Source organism: Erpetoichthys calabaricus, chromosome 13, assembly GCF_900747795.2.
Source record: "Erpetoichthys calabaricus chromosome 13, fErpCal1.3, whole genome shotgun sequence".
NCBI lineage: Eukaryota > Metazoa > Chordata > Cladistia > Polypteriformes > Polypteridae > Erpetoichthys > Erpetoichthys calabaricus.
Window position 1 is genome coordinate 93,443,710 of NC_041406.2, and position 22,408 is coordinate 93,466,117.

At 41.5% G+C, this 22,408-nt stretch overlaps 1 protein-coding gene across 7 annotated transcripts in view; it reads right to left on the reverse strand.

Annotated features, from left to right (window-relative positions):
- Positions 1 to 2,137: 2,137 nt before the first annotated feature.
- kif13a (kinesin family member 13A) overlaps positions 2,138 to 22,408 on the reverse strand; it is a 305,123-nt gene continuing 284,852 nt past the window's right edge. For 3 of the 7 annotated variants that reach the window (XM_051935728.1, XM_028817271.2, XM_028817270.2), the window contains 3 exons: positions 16,155 to 16,265; positions 9,335 to 10,430; positions 2,138 to 3,492 (listed from right to left, as the gene is read on the reverse strand). In XM_051935728.1, the coding sequence (XP_051791688.1) occupies positions 3,251 to 3,492; positions 9,335 to 10,430; positions 16,155 to 16,265 (1,449 nt within the window). In that variant the 3' untranslated portion in view covers positions 2,138 to 3,250. Of the gene's footprint in view, positions 3,493 to 9,334; positions 10,431 to 15,614; positions 15,648 to 16,154; positions 16,266 to 16,449; positions 16,533 to 22,408 lie in introns of those variants that run through there. The other 4 variants (XM_028817275.2, XM_028817272.2, XM_028817274.2 and 1 more) reach the window with 3 other exon arrangements.

Consider the following 22,408-nt stretch of genomic DNA (forward strand, 5'->3'; position numbering starts at 1 on the left):
AAATTTTTATTTTTATACTGTATTGAGGATTTGTTCTGTTTTGTGTATTGTATTGTCCCCCTTCTTTTTGACACCCACTGCACGCCCAACCTACCTGGAAAGGGGTCTCGCTCTGAACTGCCTTTTCCAAGGTTTCTTCCATTTTTCCCTACAAGGGTTTTTTTTGGGAGTTTTTCCTTGTCTTCTTAGAGAGTCAAGGCTGGGGGGCTGTCGGGAAACGGGGCCTGTTAAAGCCCATTGCGGCACTTCTTGTGTGATTTTGGGCTATACAAAAATAAATTGTATTGTATTGTACCATTGAGTAAGCAGCCCCCTGCTGGCCTCACAAACATCCCTTCCGGCAGCAACCCAAGCTTTTCCTTAGATGGTCTTTCATCCAAGTACTGGCCGGGCCTGAACATGCTTAGCTTCAGGTGGGTTGCCTGATCTGAAGTGACAATTTCATCCCTGACAGTCTGGACCCCCTCCAGTTTGCCTACCGTTGCAACAGGTCCACTGAGGATGCCATCTCCATAACACTTCACACCGCCCTGTCTCATCTGGAGAACAACAACTGTTATGCTAGGCTACTGTTTGTGGACTACACCTCTGCATTTAACACTGTCATTCCCATCCCAGCTCATCGCTAAACTCCTGGATCTGGGGCTTAGCTCTTCATTGTGCAACAGGGTACTGAACTTCCTTACCGGCAGACCTCAGCAAGTGCGTATTGGGGGAAAAACCTCCTCCATCATCACCATCAACACTGGCAACCCGGATGCCAGCGTGCTGAGCACCCTGCTTTACTCTCTCTACACCCATGACTGCGTAGCTAAGTACAGCTCTAACACCATCCTCAAGTTTGCTGAGGATACCACTGTAATAGGTCTGATCAGCTAGGACGATGTGATGGCCTACAGGGAAGAGATCAGACTCCTGGCAGAATGGCGTCAGGACAACAACCTCACCCTCAATGTTAGCAAAACTAAGGAGATGATTGTGGATTTCCGCAAACAGGCAACAGAGCACGGTCCCATCTACATCGGAGGTGAGGCTGTGGAGCAGTTCAGCAGCAGTTCAGACCTCAGAGTCAACCTCTCTGATGACCTTAAATGGTTAAGTCACACTGCAGCAGTAGTCAAGAAAGCCCAACAATGCCTCTACGTCCTCAGGAGACTGAGTAAGGCCTGGATGTCCCCCACAACCCTGTGCAGATTCTACAGGTGTACTGTTGAATCCATCCTGACAGGATGCATCACATCCCGGAACAGCAACTGCTCAGTTCAGGACTGTGGTGAACACAGCACAGCAGATCACGGGCACACAGCTCCCTGCGATCCATGATATCCACACTACATGCTGTCTCAGGAAAGTGAACCGTATTTCAGGCGGGACCCCAGCCACCCTGCACTGTCACTTTTCACCCTCCTCCCATCTGGGAAGTGACTAAAGTCCATTCGGACACACAGCTTCTACCCAACTGCAGTCAGACTCATGACAATCGATAACTTTGTGTCACCTCCACTGCTACCTGCACATATACTTCTGCCACTGTCTCTATTTATTCCTAGGATTCTGGTTTTATTTATTTACTTATTTATATTCATTTATTTATTGTGTGTTTTTTGTCTATGTTCACGGTCTGCGGGGGCACATGCAAGCAAGCATTCCATTGTACATGGTCCTTGTACTTGTACACATGACAATAAAGAATTGAATGAATTGAATTTTCTTTTTAGAGTTTTTAGTTATCAAATAAATCTTAACTGTTCATTGATCATTTTTGTTGTAGTGCGTTTGTTTGAACTCCGTGAACTCCTGGGCACCATTATGACCAGAGTTGTCCACCATCTCATTGTGAGATGTGTTCTCATGACAAGTCACTTCCACCGTACTGAGCTGTATTTACTATTTGTCAACCAAATATGTAATTTGGCCCGGGCTGTCCAAACCTTTGCATGCAACTGTAAATTTATATTTCAACCACCGCTCAAAAATGTTTTTGCTTGTGCATTCAGCTCACTACAAAGTAAGGAGAACACCGACAATTGGCGCTCTGGTAGCCTGCATGATTCTAAAATGGACTAAGCAGGTTTGTGAATGCTTGGTGGAAGTGTGAATTAAAGCTGTCATTTGAAAAGAATAAAAAAACAAAACATCACAATGCACTTCTTTTTTTTTCTTTTTCTTTTCTTACATAGCCAACCTTCCGACTCCTAACACAGTTTTGTACCAACAGTATGCTGTAATACAATATAAATTACAATTCTGTACATAATAAACACTATGACTGAATAGAGAACTATATATATATATATATACATATACAGCACTAACCCAAGAGGAGCAGCAGCTTTGAACAGTAAGGTCCTGGGTTTACTTTATGATATTATAATATCAGGCCATCTTTTAACTCTTTTAACTAAAACATTCTGTTGTAAACATATTGGAAATAAACCCTTTTCTGTTGCACTCAAGCCAAGTACAACAGGACCATTGTCATTCCATTTACACAGCCTAGATAAAGAAATCGACATTAGTACCGTTATTTTGTTTGCTATCCTGTTGCTCAATCGCACGTGCAGACACGCACACACAAAACACACGCTTACTCCATTTACTAAAAACAGTAACACAAAACAACAGGAAAAAAAATAAAATAAAATCTAGCCTTGCTTTCTTACGGCAATACTGTCTCTGATGTTAGTGTTGGCAGCCTTACGGCATCAATTCTAGTAACATGCGATAGAAGTCAGCACAGTAGCAGGCCTCCAGGAAGACGGATTCTGAGTAACAGTCGGACACAACCGTGTGCTTTTCCTTTTGAAAACCAAGCAGGAGGACAGAGATAAGGCAACAAACAAGAGTACGTGGTAACCAGAGTGGCACTAAAGGTTTCCATTAATAATACATACGTAAGAAATCAAAAACAGACATTCTTTGGTAATGTGAAGCATAAAAATGTACGGATTTATCGTCATAAAATATTAGTTCTTTAAAATATGTCATCCATGTTAAAAGGCTAGTAAAAGGAGCTGGCACCTTTACACTATCTACACTTGTCATGAAGGGAGGTTTAACTTCCTTTTCTGTGCAGCAATCTGCTGTGAGCAGATATGTTATTAAATACATTTCTAGATTACAAGTTTAAAACAGAATACAGTATTTTTAAAAACTCATTTACAGCTGTACAATTAAAAAAACAAAAAAAAAAACAAAATCACTGGTCCTCGACATAAGAAACTGTGTAGTAAGTGCAAAACTCCACTGCTCAGCTGACCCAAGAGCGCCGGCTGTCCTGTTTCTTGAAGGAGGGCACCCCTGCTTGTGACTCCTGATGTAGAATGCTTTTTTTATTTTTTTCATGGATGCTGGCCACCTGTGACCTCGAGGTGCTGCTCCGTCGCTTGCCCTTGTTAGCAGCCCTGGACAGACGGCGTGGCCTCACAAATACACCGTGCCCAGCTTTGCAGTTAAAGTATTTTTTTCCCTGAACAGTGCCATTGTGCTTTCCTGCAAACGAAATGCAGACAGTTAATTTTACCGTGAAATAAGATAAAAATGACCTTTAAACAGCTAGACATGCAGGGGCTATGATAGACAGACAGACTGACATACAGGATAGATAGATAGATAGATAGATAGATAGATAGATAGATAGATAGATAGATAGATAGATAGATAGATAGATAGATAGATAGATAAGCATGCCTTTGAAAACAAAGCAAAACAGAATAATGTCTAATACATAAGAACACAACTAATTAGCATTAGCTTATGTGGAGAAATATTCTGGATAAAATAAAACAAAAAAGTAAATGTATTGGGAAATGTGACAATGTATAAATAAAACTACAATATGTGAGCATAAGTAATTTTAAATGTGTCAGAAAATCTTTCTTTCTTTCTGTAATTTTTGCCTATTAGAGTTGAGAGGGTGGGCGCTAGGGAGTACTGTGTTCTGATTGGTGAATCGTCAGAATGCCTACAGGCGCTAACAGGAACAAAAAGAAACAACTCAGTGCAGATCATCACATGAGGCAAGTAAGTACTCTTAGATACAGATATTAAATTATGCACAGTATTAACTTGTAAGATATGGATCCAAATATGAATTTTATTTAGGGCAAAATGACAATTTTTGGAGTCAGAGAAGTACTGCTTCCACATGAAACTGCTAAAGAAAAAAAAGAATTATTCCAGCCTTCATCGGGCTCTTATGAGTCAAATTATGAAAAATGTAAGCCCTTATTATCCATGGATTCCGTTATCCGCTATTATAATAGTGCAACCCGTTTTGTGACACCCACAGTCTAACCGTGCCTATTTTAGGATAAGGTCCTCAATGCAGGCTGCAGAATGGTGACATTGGGGGTGTGAGGTTATTCACAGCCACACACACCAGAAAAAAAAATTCCAAGAAGCCTATTGTGCATAAGTGTCGTGTGAGATTGAGCAATGATAGGTCTGTGATGCATGCATCCTACACTGAATAGATCAATGTGTGTCTACCCGGCGAAGACAGATGTAGGTATGCCATTGAACCCCCATGATGGGGATTGGGGCTTGCAATTGTTCCCCACGAAAGAGGAATCCCAGTAAGTGAGGGTCATAAGCTCGCATTGAATAAATCCTTGCCTTTTGTACACATTGCCTGTTGCTACTATGAACTGGAAAGTCCAGAAGTTAATTATCACCAAACGAATCGCACACTAACACAGGGATTACCCACAAACCATGATGAGAACATGGCCACCCGTTCTGACCTTTAAACATGTTGCATTAACGATGATGCAATCCTGTCGACTATGGCACTGACAACCAGGAGCCACACATTGGCAACGATACTCACAAAATAGCAGCATTTTTTTTTTCTTCCTCAGAATGTCTTGTAGGAAGAAATACATACAGTAAAACCTTGGATTGCAAGTAACTTGGTCTGCGAGCGTTTTGCAAGACGAGCTAAAAATTTGTAATAAATTTTAACTTGATAAACGAGCAAGATCTTACAATACGAGTAGTCCATATACGCTTTGTCTGTTGAGCGTCATGTGATCACAACTGCGCTGATGGTTCTTCTCTCTCTCTCGCTGAGGGATTGTGGGTAATTGTCTCCCATTCTCGGCATACTTCACTCATATAGTCAACATCCGTACAAGCGTATACTGTTTATTATAGCATGGTGACCACGTGTGTGTGTGTTGTAACGTGCGAGTCCCTGTTTTCCACCCCAAAACATGAAGCTGAGTCTCAGTACTTTAACAAAACCAGCTTTATTCAGCGAGAAACAGGAACAGCACGGTTATTTATTGTAGCGGGATCTGCCACTCTCTTATACACTATACTACTGTCAATATCCTGCTCCACTGACAGACTGAGGAGATTGTTCCTCCCCCAAACTATGCGACTCTTCAATTCCACCCGGGGGGGTAAACGTTAACATTTAACATTATACAAAGTTATTGTCTGTTTTTCACCTGCATTATTATCATTCTTTAATTTAATATTATTTATTGTATCATTATGCTGCTGCTGGAGAATGTGAATTTCCCATTGGGATTAATAAAGTATCTATCTATCTATCTATCTATCTATCTATCTATCTATCTATCTATCTATCTATCTATCTATCTATCTATCTATCTATCTATCTATCTATCTATCTATCTATCCATCTATCTATACAGACACAGCAGTCAGGCAGGGTTGTGGCCAGGTTAGTGGCCAAGTAATACTGTGCCCTGTGCATTTCTAATGTTCCTTGTATCATCCATCAATGGCAGGCGCTTATAGATAGATAGATAGATAGATAGATAGATAGATAGATAGATAGATAGATAGATAGATAGATAGATAGATAGATAGATAGATCTTTATTGTCATCGTCACTTTTTACAAAGGAACAACGAAATTGAAGGTGCAATCGACTCAGTGTGAGGAATAAGAGTTAAAAAGACAAAAAGACAAGAAGAGAGAAAAATAATAACAAACCGAATAGTAATAAATATACAAATTGCACTTGTTGACTTAAGGTCTATATTGCACATTGGTAGAATAATATGGAGCAGTTTTATTCTGAGTTCAGGGCCATGATTGCTTTCGGATAAAAGCTGTTTTTAAGGCGGTTTGTCCTAGTTTTCATAGCTCTGTATCTCTTGCCCGATAGCAAAAGCTGGAAGAGGTAATGACCGGGATGTGATGAGTCCTGTGAAATGTCTATTGCTTTTTTGCGGCTTCGGGAGGTGTAGATTTGTTCCAGAGTGGGGAGGGTACAACCAATTGTTCTCTCCGCTATCCTGACGACCCTGTGGAGCACTTTTTTTTCTGAGGAAGTGCAGCTGCCGTACCACACACACAGTCCGTACGTGAGCACACTCTCGATGGAACAATGATAAAAAACAAGGAGCAGATTTTTTGGGAGGTGGTTCTTTCTGAGAATTCTCAGAAAGTACAGTCTCTGCTGCGCCTTCTTTAGCAGCTCCTTGGTGTTGGCGCTCCAGGTCAGGTCATCCTCCAGCTCCATACCCAGAAACCTGAACACCGGGACCCTCTCCACACAGGCCCTGCCAATGATGAGTGGCTGGATGTCAGTTTCGTTTTTCCTAAAGTCAGTAACAAGCTCCTTTGTTTTTTTGTTGTTGAGGAGCAGGTTATTGACTGTGCACCACTCAGTCACTCCACCTTGTCCCTGTATGCTAGCTCACTCTCCTTGCCCGAGATGAGTCCGACCACCGTCGTGTCATCCGCAAACTTTATAATCTTGTTGCTATGGTGAGTGGGGACACAGTCATATGTGTAGAGGAGCGGGCTGAGCACACAACCCTGCGGCGTCCCAGTGTTGAGACTGAGAGCAGTGGATGTGTGGAGACCCAGCCTGACCCTCTGGGAGCGACCCGACAGGAAGTCCAGTATCCAACTGCAGGTGAGTGATGGAAGTCCCAGATCTGCCAGTTTGGACACCAGTCGTTGTGGGAGGATGGTGTTAAATGCCGAGCTGAAGTCTACAAAGAGCAGTCTGGCGTAACTCCCCTGCTGCTCCAGGTGGGTCAGGGCAGCATGAAGGGCTGTGGCCACAGCATCCTCCGTGGATCTCTTTGCTTTGTAAGCAAATTGAAATGGGTCCAGGTCTGCTGGCAGGCAGGCGATGATATGACTCCGCACCAGTTTCTCAAAGCACTTCATGATGACAGATGTGAGTGCCACTGGGCGGAAATCATTCAGACTGTTCGTTTTGGATTTTTTCGGCATGTCCGCAATCTTTTCAGATTCGCTTTTACAGCGAACTGCTACAGCGCTGGGAGCCTGCAGTTGCTTCAGGAGGCTCTTACGCATGTCGTGCCATTGGGTGGAATCCCAAAAGAGTTTAGAAACCTTACAGTGCGTAAAGCATTTTTTTTATTTTGTGTCCAAGTGTAGTGACTCTTCAGGCAAAAGCAACTGTCACTGGATTAGTTTCTTGTTAAAGTCGCAAAAAAAGAAGATTCCAGTGAACCAACAGATAGCAGGGATTCCGTTAGTTAGAGTGAAAGTCGTCCTACACAATAACCCTCCTCTCTCTCGTCTCCCTCACACCAGATAGATACTGTAGATAGATATATACTTTATTAATCCCAATGGGAAATTCACATCTCCAGCCATGATTCTTTTCAAAGGTAAAGTGCATGTTAATTTGTTTTATGTATTTTTACTTTATGTTTTGCATTAATCATTTTTATATGAATTGTTTTGGGTTGTGGAACAAATCATCTGAGTTTACATTATTTCTTATGGGAAAATTCGCTTTGATATACGAGTGCTTTGGATTATAAGCACATTTTTGGAACGAATTATGCTCGCAATCCAAAGTTCCACTGTATTATTTTCACAACCCTTGGATTCCAGCACCCCTAAAAGGACATTAAGGTCAGGTCAGGTTGGGGAGCATGCACTGGTACGGGGCATTGCCGCATCCCACCACATGACAAAACACCTCGGGATCATGGTTTGCAACCCCCACCCCCAGATAGACACGCAGTCCAGTCCCAAAGGAAATGACCATCTATCTGCTATTGTAGCCATGTGTTACATGGATGTCCCCTTGGCCTGGTCCAGCTGCTCTGATCCTCAACAAACAGTTCAGGGGAACACGCCAAAAATAATAAAAACTGTGGATCACAACAGCATCTGCAAAAAAAATACTGTATATACTCACATTTAAGTTCTCCCGCGGATAAGTTAGTGCTTGATTTTACTATATAATTTCTGGTATTTTATAATGTCGGTCATATAAGTTGAATGCGGAAAACTCACGCTATTGGTTGAAGAAATTACGATATGCTGACGCCCACCTGAGAGAGTAACCACGGAGCACATGGCCTTTTTTTTCTATGTACTGTGCTTATGTGACCACACGTGATACCCAAACTATTCCGAAGCGACATTTGCACTGATTTGCATTTTTTTGTATCTCACACCCTCACACACTTTTATCGTAAGAGCATCCCTTATCTACGATGGAGCGTTCGATCAGAAGAAAATATTAAGCTGGTTTTAAAGTCAAAGTCATTGAAGTGGTGAAAGAAACTGGTAACTGCACTGCTGCAACAAAATTCAATGTGTCTGAGAAACAGATGCGAGATTGGAGGAGGCAAGAAGATGTTAAAAAAAAATTTAAGGGTTGCATTTTTGAATGGGCGTATACGTCGGGGTCTGATTTTATGATATAAGACCCGACTTATACTTGAGTATATACAGTATACATGCTAGGGTAAGGAAAAGTACTTTACCAAACTGGACCAAAAAACAACAGGCCTGGGGCCTGTAGTAAGACAAAAAACAATGGAGCTTGTTTGAATAAAATAGGTCAATGTTTTCTGAGGTTACCATTGTCTTGCCATTCAAGAAGCAATCACAGAAACCACTTATTCTAAATTCTATCTTTGCTGGGACGTAGTCATCCAGGAGATATATCAAAACGCACCATGCTAAAATCCATATGTGCAACTGGCAAATAAAAAGAAAAGGATAAAATGGACAATAGAACACAGACATTGGACAGAAGATGACTGGAAAAGCATATTACGGTCATCATCATATGGAGTCATCTTTACTCTGTGAGGGATTTCAGTTTTTGATATTTAATACATTTGCAAACCTTTCTAAACACATATTCAATTTGTCATTATGGGTTACGAAATGTAGATTCTTTTTCCTGAATCTGAGTGAATTTTTGACCCCATCACCAAATTTCCATTTGCATGGAAGTAAAATTCCTTCTGGTCACTTTCCACAATAAGGTGGGTGAGTAGGAAATAATGACGTGTGTTAGGCTGAATAACCTGTTCACATCAAAGGCATTACCTGTGTATTTACTTACCTGCTGGAAGGTCAAGTTCAACCCCAATCCATGTTCCACTAGAAAAGTCCACTGTGCCAACATAACTAACAGTTCCAGATTTATTTCCTATGCATACACGTTCACCCATCACCATCCAGCTTGGCACAATTTCAGTCTGGTCTACCTTTGTGCATTCATCACTGCTTGAGGAATCAAAATCATTCTTGTCCGTATCCGGAGAGGTAGAGTTAACATCAGTACAAGAGGCCATCAAAGTGGCAGGGATTTCTCCTTCTAGGGCATCTGATAAGTCATCAAATTCACCCGAAGACCGGTAATCCATCATTACTTCAGTCAGTCTGTCTTGTGCAGTGGCACAAATAAACTGTGTGCCATTTTGTACATGGCAAGAGACTATGCCATCTGTGCCACTACATTTGTCAATATCCACACTGGGCTCATTGAAACCCAACAAAAGCCCATCAGTGTGTGTTTTCCTAGCTTGAAATTGAAGGTCTTCAAAATGTCCTGAATCCCTGTCATCATCAGCACCTTTGAAATCAGTGAACTCCTGGGCACTGTTATTACTATAGCTGTCCACCATTTCAAGGTGAGATGTGTTGTCGTGACAAGTCACTGCCACCGTACTAAGTGTTGAGTCTACCGGAGTTCTGGGGACATTTTGAAACTTGCATGCCATAGTCTCTTCGTTGAAGGCACTTCTGGTTTCTGATAAGTTTTTACCTGCACAAGGAGCTGCATCCTGAACATCCGGCTGTAAGCACATTGGCTGTGAGTGGTCCTGAAACTCTGCCTCTCGAAGATGATAAGCCAGCTGGTCAATATTGTCACTGCCAGTTAATGCTACATCCGAGAGTGTCACATTTGAGGCACTGTGTGAGAAGTAGCCACTGGTCATGCTGCTGGCTGTGGGACTCCGGGAAACTTCCTTTTCCAAGAAACGAGAGCTCATAAAGTCAGGCTTAGAGGACAGGGAGTCCCTGTTCTCCAGGCTTGCATTGTAAACATCAAAGTCAGCAAAGTCCTCTGGGATATAAGGCTGAAAACTGTGCAAATCCTGGGAGGCCATGCTTTGTTTTCTGATTTCCGTGTCATTGTCTTCATCTTCAGAATCCTAACACCCCCCCCCAAAAAAAAAAGTTTGGTTACTTTTTATCATTCTATATTAAAATAATGTATAACTAATGCAAGTATGTTTACTGTATACTGCTTCATCTTATGCCCCATGCCAGAAACACAAGCAATTAAATTGTGTGAAGAGAAAGACAGTATTCTAGTTCCAACACCCAAGCGTGAAAAAAAATTTAAAGGCTTTTGTCATTCTTGGCAACATATAGTATGTGCCTGGAAGGCATGCAGTTTTCATTTGATAGGTACAAAAAAAATTGTGGAATGATCACTGCCACTCCCCCTGCCACAGAAAGAGCATAAGCAAGTTAATAAATAAAAGGAAACCATCCAGATCACCTAGCTAATTTGCTTAAATGATCCAAGGGTGCATTGCAAAACTCTTCAGAGGCATGCTTTGTTGTAATGAGACAGGACACAGGTATTTACTCCGAGGGTGTGAAAGTGACAAAATTCAAGGAGGTATGATTGATACAAATGTGGAATTATTGGTGTGACTGAATCACCACACTGATAAAATTTAACTTTACAGTGGAAAGAAAAAGTATGTGAACTCTCTGGAAATAACTATTTGTGTATAAATTTGTCTTAACATGTGGGCTGATATCCATCTAAGCTAGATACCAAATAAACACTGTTCCATTTAACTAATAATGTACAAATTATTGCATAGTTTCTGCACATGCTGAACATATCATTTAAACATTCACAAGGGGTAGGCTAGAAAAAGAATGCAAACCCCTAGGCTGGTGGCTTCAAAAGAAGCTAAGTTGTTCAGGAGTTGGCAAACCTGAAGTCTATTCAATAAAACGAGACTGGAGGTCTGGAGTGTATCCCAGGACTTAAGAATGAATCCTATTCTGACACACTCAGAAGATTAAACCTGTTTAGTCTCAAACAGAGGAGACTGTGTGGGGATCCTCATCCAAGTATTTTAAATCCCACTTTCAAGCTAGAGACTTTGCTGCCCAATTTTCTTCACCTTCCATCAATTTCTGTTCCAGGAGAAATATTGATCAATCTTGAAGACTCAGAAAGCACCTCCACAATTTACAAAAACATTTTAAAGTCCCTTCCTTTCAAAGATCCCATGTCACAATGGGGAAAGGATCTTTCACTTAATATTTCAGAAAAGGAGTGGAAGGCAGCTATGCACACAATACACTCCAGCTCCATATGCACAAGGCGCTCAATTATTCAACTTAAAAATATCTATTGAGCACATTTAGCTTGATTAAAACTATCCAAAATGATTCCACGGTGAGATCCAACCTGCGAACATTGCAATCGAGCTCCAGCCTCACTAGGCCACATGTTTTGGGCCACATCGTTTTGGACAAAAAAATCTTTGAATTCCTATCAGTCTGCCTTGGTATCACAAGCAATTGTAACCCATTAACATCTGTGTTTGGTGGGCTCACAGATGGGCTTAGAGTGGAGAAGGTCAAACAAACTGTAATTGCCTTTACTTCTCTATTAGCACGTAGACTTATCTTGAATCCCAACCCACCACCTTTAAGTCAGTGGGTAACTGATGTCCTATACTATTTGATATTGGGAAGAAATGAAATTCTCACTCAGAGGATCTGTTCAAAACATTAAAAAAAAGGCAGGATCTAGTCAATAATATTTTACAATAATCTTCTATATCAGGGAAAAGGATACTCTTCCTTCCTTGCTGCTTGCGAAGTCAAGCAAAATGACACCTTTCATAGCCTAACTAAAAAGATTAGAATATGTAAGTTTTAGAGGCAGCTCAGGCCCCTTCTTCAGGCAAGATGTAATTTATTACATCATCACTTCTGAACACTATCTGGATATATATAATAATGACTCCACTACAACTCCTAATACCTTGCATTTACTTGCATTCAATTTCATCTGCCACAAATCTGCCCAAGCCTGTATCTTGTCCAAGTCCCTCTATAGCTATTCAGATGACACTACATTATCTATCCTTCTTTCTAGTATGGTATCATCTGCAACCTTGATGAAAGAGTAATACAAAGGGCAGTCAAAAAGTTTCCGGAACTGTGTAATAACAGGAGAGTGAGAGATCAGATTACGCACACATTGTTGTGGAGGGGAGCATGTCTGTAGACCAGTTGCAATGGGTCTGGATTGGTTTTGGCGTGTAGAAATGTCTTAATTACAGTTTGAGTTAGACATGTGCATAGTCATTTAGTGCAATGTTGCAGCTCAAACAACGTGCTAACATCAAGTTCATGTGAAAATTAGGGAAATCAGCGTTAGAAATGCTAGCGGCACTGCAGTACTGAAGGTGATTTCCCCTATTTTTACATGAACTTGATGTTAGCACGTTGTTCGAACTGCAATATTGTGCCGAATGACCATGCACATGTCTAACGCAAACAGTAATTAAAACAATGCTACACACCAAAACCAATCCAGACCCATTGCAACTGGTCTACAGACATGCTGTGCAACCCTCCACAACAATGTTTGCGTAGGGCTGGAGGAGGAGTATAGGGACCTAATCAATGACTTTGTTAAATGGTGCGACTCAAACCACCTACACCTGAACACCAGCAAAACCAAAGAGCTGGTGGTGGATTTTAGGAGGCCCAGACCCCTCATAGACCCAGTGATCATCAGAGGTGACTGTGTGCAGATGGTGCAGACCTATAAATATCTGGGAGTGCAGCTGGATGATAAATTAGACTGGACTGCCAATACTGATGCGCTGTGCAAGAAAGGACAGAGCCGGTTATACTACCTTAGAAGGCTGGCGTCCTTCAACATCTGCAATAAGATGCTGCAGATGTTCTATCAAACAGTTGTGGCGAGCGCCCTCTTCTGCGCAGTGGTGTGCTGGGGAGGCAGCATTAAGAAGAAAGACGCCTCACGTCTGGACAAACTGGTGAGGAAGGCAAGCTCTATTGTTGGCATGGAGCTGGACAGTTTAACATCTGTGGCAGAGCGAAGGGCGCTCAGCAGGCTCCTATCAATTATGGAGAATCCACTGCATCCACTTAATAGTATCATCTCCAGACAGAAGAGCAGCTTCAGCGACAGACTGCTGTCACCGTCCTGCTCCACTGACAGATTGAGGAGATCGTTCCTCCCCCAAACTATGCGACTGTTTAATTCCATCCGGGGGGGGGTAAACGTTAACATTTAACATTATACACAGTTATTGTCTGTTTTTCACCTGCATTATTATCATTCTTTAATATTATTTATTGTATCAGTATGCTGCTGCTGAAGAATGTGAATTTCCCATTGGGATTAATAAAGTATCTATCTATCTATCTAGTCTGATCTCTCACTTTCCTGCTATATCACAATTCCGGGAACTTTTTGACTGCCCCTTGTACACTCTGAAATTGATTGGAATAAAAGCTTAAAGTCACGGCAAGGACTAAACTGGTCTATTTGATGTTGTCACATGTGTGTGCTTGGGGAACAGCTTATTGGCTTAAGTGACTGCAATACTCCACCAAGACATGAGGTGGCGCTGTCTAATTATGATCTCTCTTCTCCTCCCTCTACAGAAAGGAAGACTGACACCTCTCCACTCATGACTTCAATTCCAGGATCTGACTACCTGGGCCCACGCCTTCCTCCCAGAATCCATCATAATCGGGATAACCACCATCTTCAGCCATCTATCTGATTGAATAAGTCAGAACGACTCAAATTAAATTGTTAATGCATGTTTTTGTTCTTTTTGTGATATTATAATAGGCATGGTTAGCCATCAAAGTTCCTCAAAACACTTTAACCCATTTTGTCTCTTATTACACCGTCTTTCCCTTTATTGTACCATGACAAAGCGGAGAAAGAAATAAAGATGCTCCACCGTGAAAGCCTGTCAAAATGTGCTGTCCTCACAACATTTCAAGGCACAATAAGAAATTTGAAACTCTGATGAGAAGTTACGAGGGATTTGTATAATCCACCATCCCCTGTGATTCCTAGTTATATAATCGGACATCCTCAATGCAATAAGATCGGTTGTTAAGTTAGACATGCTTTCCGAATCAAAGTTGTATAGTGGGACACTGACCCATAAAGTCATATGGGCTACATTCTGCACTTTTATTTACTTGGCCAACATGATTACTTTAAGTACAGTATAGTCATTTGAAGTGTTGTTTTCATCTTTTGTCATGGTTGGCAGAAAATCTCTCAATTGCGGAAGAAAATAGAAAGGTGTTTTATAACATTGGAATTTGTGCAATGTGAAGGATGGTGTTTTGTGTGAAACCACGGACAATTAGCATAAATGTTTTAGACCCAGATTGTCTAAAAAGGATGGTCTCTTCTGCATAACACCACACTGCTTCAAGAGCAAAATGCTGAAAATGGAAGCGGCATTACCCTTTCACCACTGAGGAAGAAAGCCTCAAAAACTACAGGTTGTAAGCCCTCCTCATGAGAGTTTGAACTGCGACATTGCTGGTGTTTAAACAGACAAGCGCCCGAATCCTAGTCAGGAAGTTCAGGCTATGTTTCTTCCAGCCGCTTTAGGATTATCTATAAACTAGTTTACTAAGATCAAATCTCATTCAGAGTGAGAATCGGCAATATTACAATCACTGGAGACCCCTAAGAGAGAACTCCGTCACATCACAGCATTTATTTGTAGATGTCTTAGATTTGCTTTTACAAATAAAGTAATTTCCATTGTAAGAGTTACACTTGTATATTACAGAGTTTTGTAAAAAAAAAGAGTTCAGGAATTGCTGCAGGAGCTCCGGCCGTACGCCATTTGTCCATTCAGACACCTGCAGCTTGAGTCCTCATTGGCTAAAATAGGGAGATAACTTCCATAGCTTCTCAATTTTATAATGCAATTCAAGTAGAATATTTTTGTTAGGCAGACAAATAAATGCTTGAGTGTGAAAAAACCCAGTGGTAATCCATTGCCGCGGACAAACGTGCCAACAATGGCGTAAACTCTGTTTCACAGATGAATTACAGATTATAAATCAATATAATTTCAAAAGCATATTTTGATTTATTTAGTCAACTGGCAGGACATGCTGCTGATTTTAAATTGATTATTTTTAATTAAACTGAATCATCCCTGCCCAGTTTTTCTGACAGTTCATGATTTTCTCAGTGATTATTTTATCATATTAATGGGCATCTTTTTATTGTTGTAGGCACAGCAGAAGACATCAGACAGACTGTAAATGTATACCTCTGGTGTATGGCCTCATACTTTCAGTGCATCCTATGAAAATAAATTAAAAACAAATAGCTGTGTCTTAACATCCAAATATCATCTGTTTTTAGGAAAGTGAATAGAGAAGAAAAACACAGTCTTAAGCAAGAAGAAACATTTATCTATTTTTTCCCTTTGCTTTTTTCACTGTTGGGATCCAAATTGCCTACACATTTAAAATAAAAAGGGCTATTGATTTTAATAAATAGTACACAACATGACAAAAAAAATAATCATTTTACTGTAAGATTCAAGAATCACCAGCTTTGCACTCTATTGTAATTCATGAGATTTCAGAGACTGACTGAATGTACAGCGCAGCCAACATTACAACACACCCTTCATTCTTTCTTCTACTTCCCTATGATTGTCTTTGTATATAACAGCCCAGTTTCACTAGAGATCCCCTCCAACACATTGTAGCTCTGATGAATCGCTCCTGCGTAATCCCTTGTGAAAGGGCGGCCCTCGACACCCACCACCAGGTATTATGACACAAAAGGTTAAGGCACTTACAAGCTTCTCTTCACATGCGTTACAGTTTTCTAGTGACACACTGCTGCCTGATGACACAACACAGTCACTGTTGTGTACCAGCTTAGAACTATCCTGAGATGGAGGCATGCTCTGTAATGGTTAAGACACACAAAAGCAAAAAAACAAAAACAAAAAAGACATGACACAAATGAAGTAGTGGCAGAATCAAATAAAGGAAAGCAAACAGTCAAATGAGGAGGCTCAACGTGGCATTCGTGGAGGTGCAATTCCGAGGCACTACATGCATCACACACACAGTGCCTCTTGCACCAACCTGTTACCATACTGTCATCTTCAGTTTGATTAGAGGGAAAACAGGGACATGTTGCTTTGTCGCAATTAATTAAATGAAGGAAACTGAAAAAAATAAAACACATGAATAATGCTGTCACTAAATGTTGGCTTACAGGAGAAAGATTAGTTACTCAGATCTCAGCTGCCTCTCACCAGTTATGAGGCAGACCCCTGGAGGAGGAGGAGGAGGGCCCTTGAATTAGTTAACATTAATTCTTTGTTCTTGAGTTATAGTTTAAACTGCAGTGATACAAATCTGTGAAACATAGTGAGGAATATAGAAGAAAATAATTGCTGACATAAAATACTATCAGATGTAACTTTCTAGTGGTGAATGCTCATTAATTAGATAATACTCTTTTGATTTGGGTATCAACTTATAATGACATATAGTAGTGTCTTCACACAGCTGCCAGCCGCTAAACGAACGCATTCAGCACTACGATCAGATGATGCTGGTACATCACTTTAATTTTCAAATATTCAGATCACTTGCATCAAAATCAGACTGCGATAAGTTAGGGTCCGATTCAGTAATAATAATAATAATATTTTGCCTTGCGCATTCGCTTTGCTCTCTCGCCAGATCTGCCTTAACTGTTTGAGGGCTGAATGTTTTTTTCCAAAAAACTCAGTTTTCTGAAAAGCACACAAAGCAATGTTTTCACACATAAGTCAACATAAAACATCTGCTGCTATGTGCTGTGGCTGCTGTTGGCGTATGTTCAGCATCTCTGATGGCAGTGGCTGCGTGGGGGCACCTCGATGGTCAACAGGAATGCACGGTGAGCCGGCTGCCTGGCTGTCTTGACATAGCAGGCGGGCGGCGATGACAGTTGCAGTGTGACGCGATATGGTTTGTACCTTTTGTCATTGTACGTGGTGGTCCTCCCAGGCGAACGCTGCTGTAGGTGCATCAGTGCTTCACGATCAGCTGGGGACCGATGAGATGCTGGTATTTCACTTTCGCTTTCAATATCCATCTCCAAATCACTTGCATCAAACTCGGAGTCCGACACATAAGAGTCCTATTCAATGAAATTACGTAAAACGTCCATGGAGTAATTTCGCTTTGTACATTCGCTTTGGTCTCTCGCCAGATGTCGATGCCATTTTAGAGGTTGTTTGCTCTTCACTACTCATGCATGCATATGGAATCGAGGTTAAATCAACAAAGTTATGTAACTTTCTTTCTATAAGGGCAAGTTTTGTCATATTTTACAGCTGATTACTACCCCTGAATTTTGACAAAAGTCGACATCAGCCCTGAAAGAGTTAAGCTCCGGTGGGCAGTAGCTGCTCAGCTGCAAATTCCTGCCGGCCACCAACAAATTATTCAGCCCTCAAAGAGTTAATAATATGGGCGGTGCGGTGGCACAGTGATGGTGCTGCTGCCTTGCAGTAAGGAGACCAGGGCTTGTTTCGCAGTTCCTCCCTGCGTGGAGTTTGCATGTTCTCCCCGTGTCCGCTTGGGTTTCCTCCGGGTGGTCCAGTTTCCTTCCATTGTCCAAAGACAGGCATGTTAGGTGAATTGGTGACACTAAATTGGCTGTAGAGTACGTGTGTGTGTGTTTGCCTTGTGATAGACTGGCACTCTGTCTAGGGTTTGTTCCAGTCTTGTACCCAATGCTAGCCGGGATAGACTCCAGCAGCCCCCTGCAACCTTGGTCTGGATTAAGTGGGTTAGAAAATGACATCATAACCTGTATGATATGCACATAGAAATTGGTGCTTTACAGGATTCTTTATCTTCTTCGAGTGTTAACCCTTCCTGTTCATTACTTTAGAATTATTTTGTTACTGTTGTACAGTAATATCAAGTTTTGTAATTCCTGTAATCACTTATCTAATCATGACTTCCAAGTGTCCTTGCTCAGATTTTCTGAAACTCATGAGAGTTTGCCAACCTTGTATGTATGTGGGATGCTGACATATAAAAAGCCCTCGACAATGTGGTATCTTGTTGAAGACTCTGATGTTCTCAGGGGGACCATTTGGTCCATGCATTTGCAGAACAAGAGCTGCATCTACAGAACAAGAGCTACATCTACACACTTGGTGTTAAGTCAAGAGTGTTGGACCCTTAAGGGGTATCTTTGCTCCTCTAATGTTGATGATTTTTTTGGACACGGTATATAGCTAGGAATCTAAGGCTTGCACCTCTGCTGTTTGCAAATGATGCTATTCTTTGGGTGTCATCAGGCTATGATTTTGAGTGTGAACTGAAACAGTTCTCAGCTGAGTGTGAGGTGGACAGGATAAGAATCAGGACCTCCTGGTCCTCTACTGTAACAGAGTAGCCTGTTCTCTTCACAGGCTTGGGGTTCTGTGTACAAAGTGAGAGTAGAGATGATCGTATGGTGCCTATAAATGTATTTACCCTCTTGGAAATTTTCATGTTTTATTATTATACAACACTAGCTGTGTGTGGTCTTCAGGACAAAAACAACCCAAAGACTCCATAGCAGTTTTACTATATTGTTGAACTTGTAAAGGTGTCAGCTAAGTGGGCTGGGACAGGTCGTCTCTTTTCTGAGACGGACGTGTAGTCGAGTGCAGCTGTGGCACAAATTGAGTGGGACAGGCTGGAACTGTCTGAGGCAAACGTATGGTGGCTCATTGTGTGAACATACAGCGTACATGTACCACAAGACTCAGTTTGTCTGCTTGGGTTGATTGAGAAGTGATGCAAGCACCATCTCACCAAGTGCAAGCCACACTTTTCTATAAGCTCCTATATCTTCCATAGAATTCACACCAACTCCCATAACTTTCTTAGTGACATCTGAAGGATATGCAAGTGCCAAAAATATTTTAAAAGTGCATGCATGTACAGTAATCCCTCACTTATCGCGGGAGATAGGTTCCAAGGCCGACCGCGATAACTGAATTTCTGCAAAGTAGGGACACTATATTTACTTAATTATTTAACGTGTATTTGGACGTTTTTAAACCCTCCCTGTATTGTTTACAACCCACCATTTACTCTGTTAAAAACAGGGACAACTGCCAAGCAATATGAAATCGGTAGATAAGTTTACACTTACTGTATAGCGAAGTACAAGTAGCAGCTTGTAGGCGGTCATGACGTCGTCGACCTTGTTGCAAAGATTCCTAAAGCAGATTCCATCCAGACTACTGCCTTATCACGCCCACTTGCAACTCGTTTTGCACCCTGGTTAAAGGACACTGCGGCCGTTGATCTTATATGCTTTTCCTCCTTTTTAAATAAAAAGAATCGATGTCCTGCAGCGGTGTAGCTGTTCCCTTCCTTCAACATATCCAAAACTTTTACCTTTTCTGCAATCATTTGCATCTTCTGTTGGTGCTTGGACACGGCCCCTGAAGCATTAGCACGTTAATGATGAATGAGTGAGATGAGACTTCCTGGTTAATGCAACACTCCGTCGCTGAGCCAATCAGCAGCACACAGGAACTTAACTGCGTGCTCTGATTGGGTAGCTTCTCAGCCATCCGCCAATAGCATCTCTTGTATGAAATCAACTGGGCAAACCAACTGAGGAAGCAAGTAAAAAGACCCATTGTCCGCAGAAACCCGCGAAGCAGCGAAAAATCCGCGTTATGTATTTAGATATGCTTACATATAAAATCCGCGAAGTCGTGAATCCGCGAAAAGTGAACCGCGAAGTAGCGAGGGATTACTGTACCATCTAGTGGCTTTGGCTGAGCCTGAGCAGAGCAGACTGCTCCATACATACACACACACACACACACACACACGTCTTACGTTGACATATGTTTAATTGGATCACAGTAGATTTAATTTCGCTCTTTTAACATTGAACAACAGAACAATGATTTGTGTTTTATATTTGTCATTAATTTATACCACTGTACACAGCTTTGTATTCACTTTTCCTGTTGATCAATATCATAAAAGCTAAACAATAATCCACTGCGATTTAATGTTGTATAGCAATGTGTCACACACATGCGTTTGGGAGTCAACCAAAGGGAGCAGGAAATGCCAATTCCATGCCAGTCCAGGGGGCGGTGGGGTGCACTAAACCTGTCTCTTTTCTCTCCGCAGATCAAACACAAAAAATCCTTCCTGTCCCAGCCCAGAGGACGTCACTTCCTGTGAACCACCTATAAAAACCCCTCATCCTCCATACTTGAACAGTTCTATTTTGGACTCTATCCTGTACACATTGTACGCTACTTTAAAGCCTTTTGCAACCAGGGAAACTATAAGGGTGGCTGCCCACATTGTGTGCCTGGCTGTTTCTTTCACAAATAATAGTGAAAACTTCCAAGGGGGTGAAGACTTTTTATACACACTGTTAATCCAGACAATGGAATTACAGTAATCCCTCGCTATATCGCGCTTCGACTTTCGCGGCTTCACTCTATCGCGGATTTTATATGTAAGCATATCTAAATATATAACACGGATTTTTCACTGCTTCGCGGGTTTCTGCGGACAATGGGTCTTTTTACTTCTGGTACATGCTTCCTCAGTTGGTTTGCCCAGTTGATTTCATACAAGGGACGCTATTGGCGGATGACTGAGAAGCTACCTAATCAGAGCACACAGTTAAGTTCCTGTGTGCTGATTGGCTCAGCGATGGAGTGCTGCATTAACCAGGAAATCTCATCTCATTCATTCAGCATTAACGTGCTCCTGCTACTGCTTCAGGGGCCGTGTCCAAGCGCCAACAGAAGATGCAAATGATTGCATAAAAGGTAAAAGTTTTGGATATGTTGAAGGAAGGGAACAGCTACACTGCTGCAGGACACCATTACAGCATCAATGAGTCCACGATTCTTTTTATTTAAAAAGGAGGAAAAGCATATAAGATCTACGGCCGCAGTGTCCTTTAACCAGGGTGCAAAACGAGTTGTAAGTGGACATGATAAGGCAGTAGTCTGAATGGAATCTGCTTTAGGGATTTGGATTGAAGACTGCCGGAAGGAGAACAACAGCGGTGTTACACAGTCGCCTGAAGAGGCTCCTTTAGAAGAGCTGTAACGCTATCCTTTGTTGTGCAGTAAAATTAAACTCATTGTTATCAGACAAGTCGTCGTGTCATTGTTGGTGAGTAACCATAATTAATTATCTACGTACAGTACTTATTACATGTACATAGTTTAGTGTCACTGTACACACATTTTACTGTATACAATTTTTCTTGCATTGTACGTATTTATTGCTGGTGGCCTGTCTGTCGTAATGGCTGTAACATATGTGATATCGGAGACGCTCGATATCTTTAAAATAATATTTAGGTTTTACTGTATATAAACTGTGTTTACATACATAATTTCAACGAATCTTACCTAATATCTAAGAGAATACAAAGGGTTTATGCTGTATAATTGTGCGGGAAATGTTTATAATAGTGTGGGAGAGTTTATAAGGGCTTAAAATATATAAAAAGAACCATATGAACATATGGTTTCTACTTTGCGGATTTTCACCTTTCGCGGGGGGTTCTGGAACGCAACCCCCGCGATGGAGGAGGGATTACTGTAGTGCCAAGGTGGTGGCCAATGTGGTAAAGTGGGAACTTAGCCCCAATTTGAGGCTAACAATCTACAGGTCAGCATATTTTGCCTATCCACTGGCATCTTGCTTGTGAATTTAAGAAATGAGATCATAGCTACAAGCACCCAAAATTATATGTGAGGACCTCAGGGTAGGATTGAGTCAGATGAGGTAATTTGGGCAAATAGTTAGAATTCCTCCTGGAGGTGAATAAGGCATAGCCCACTGGATAAAGACTGAGAGGCAGACTTAAAGGAACATACGATATGTCAGCGGTGTCAGGAGTTTCTGGGAATTTCCCAGCAGGAACTGGAGGAAGTTGCTTAAGATAAAGTAGCAGCTCAGTGTTGCTACTGTGATCCTTACCACGAAAAACAGAATGAAAATGATCGTGATGATAACAGTATTAGTGACAGGTGTACCTTGGGAT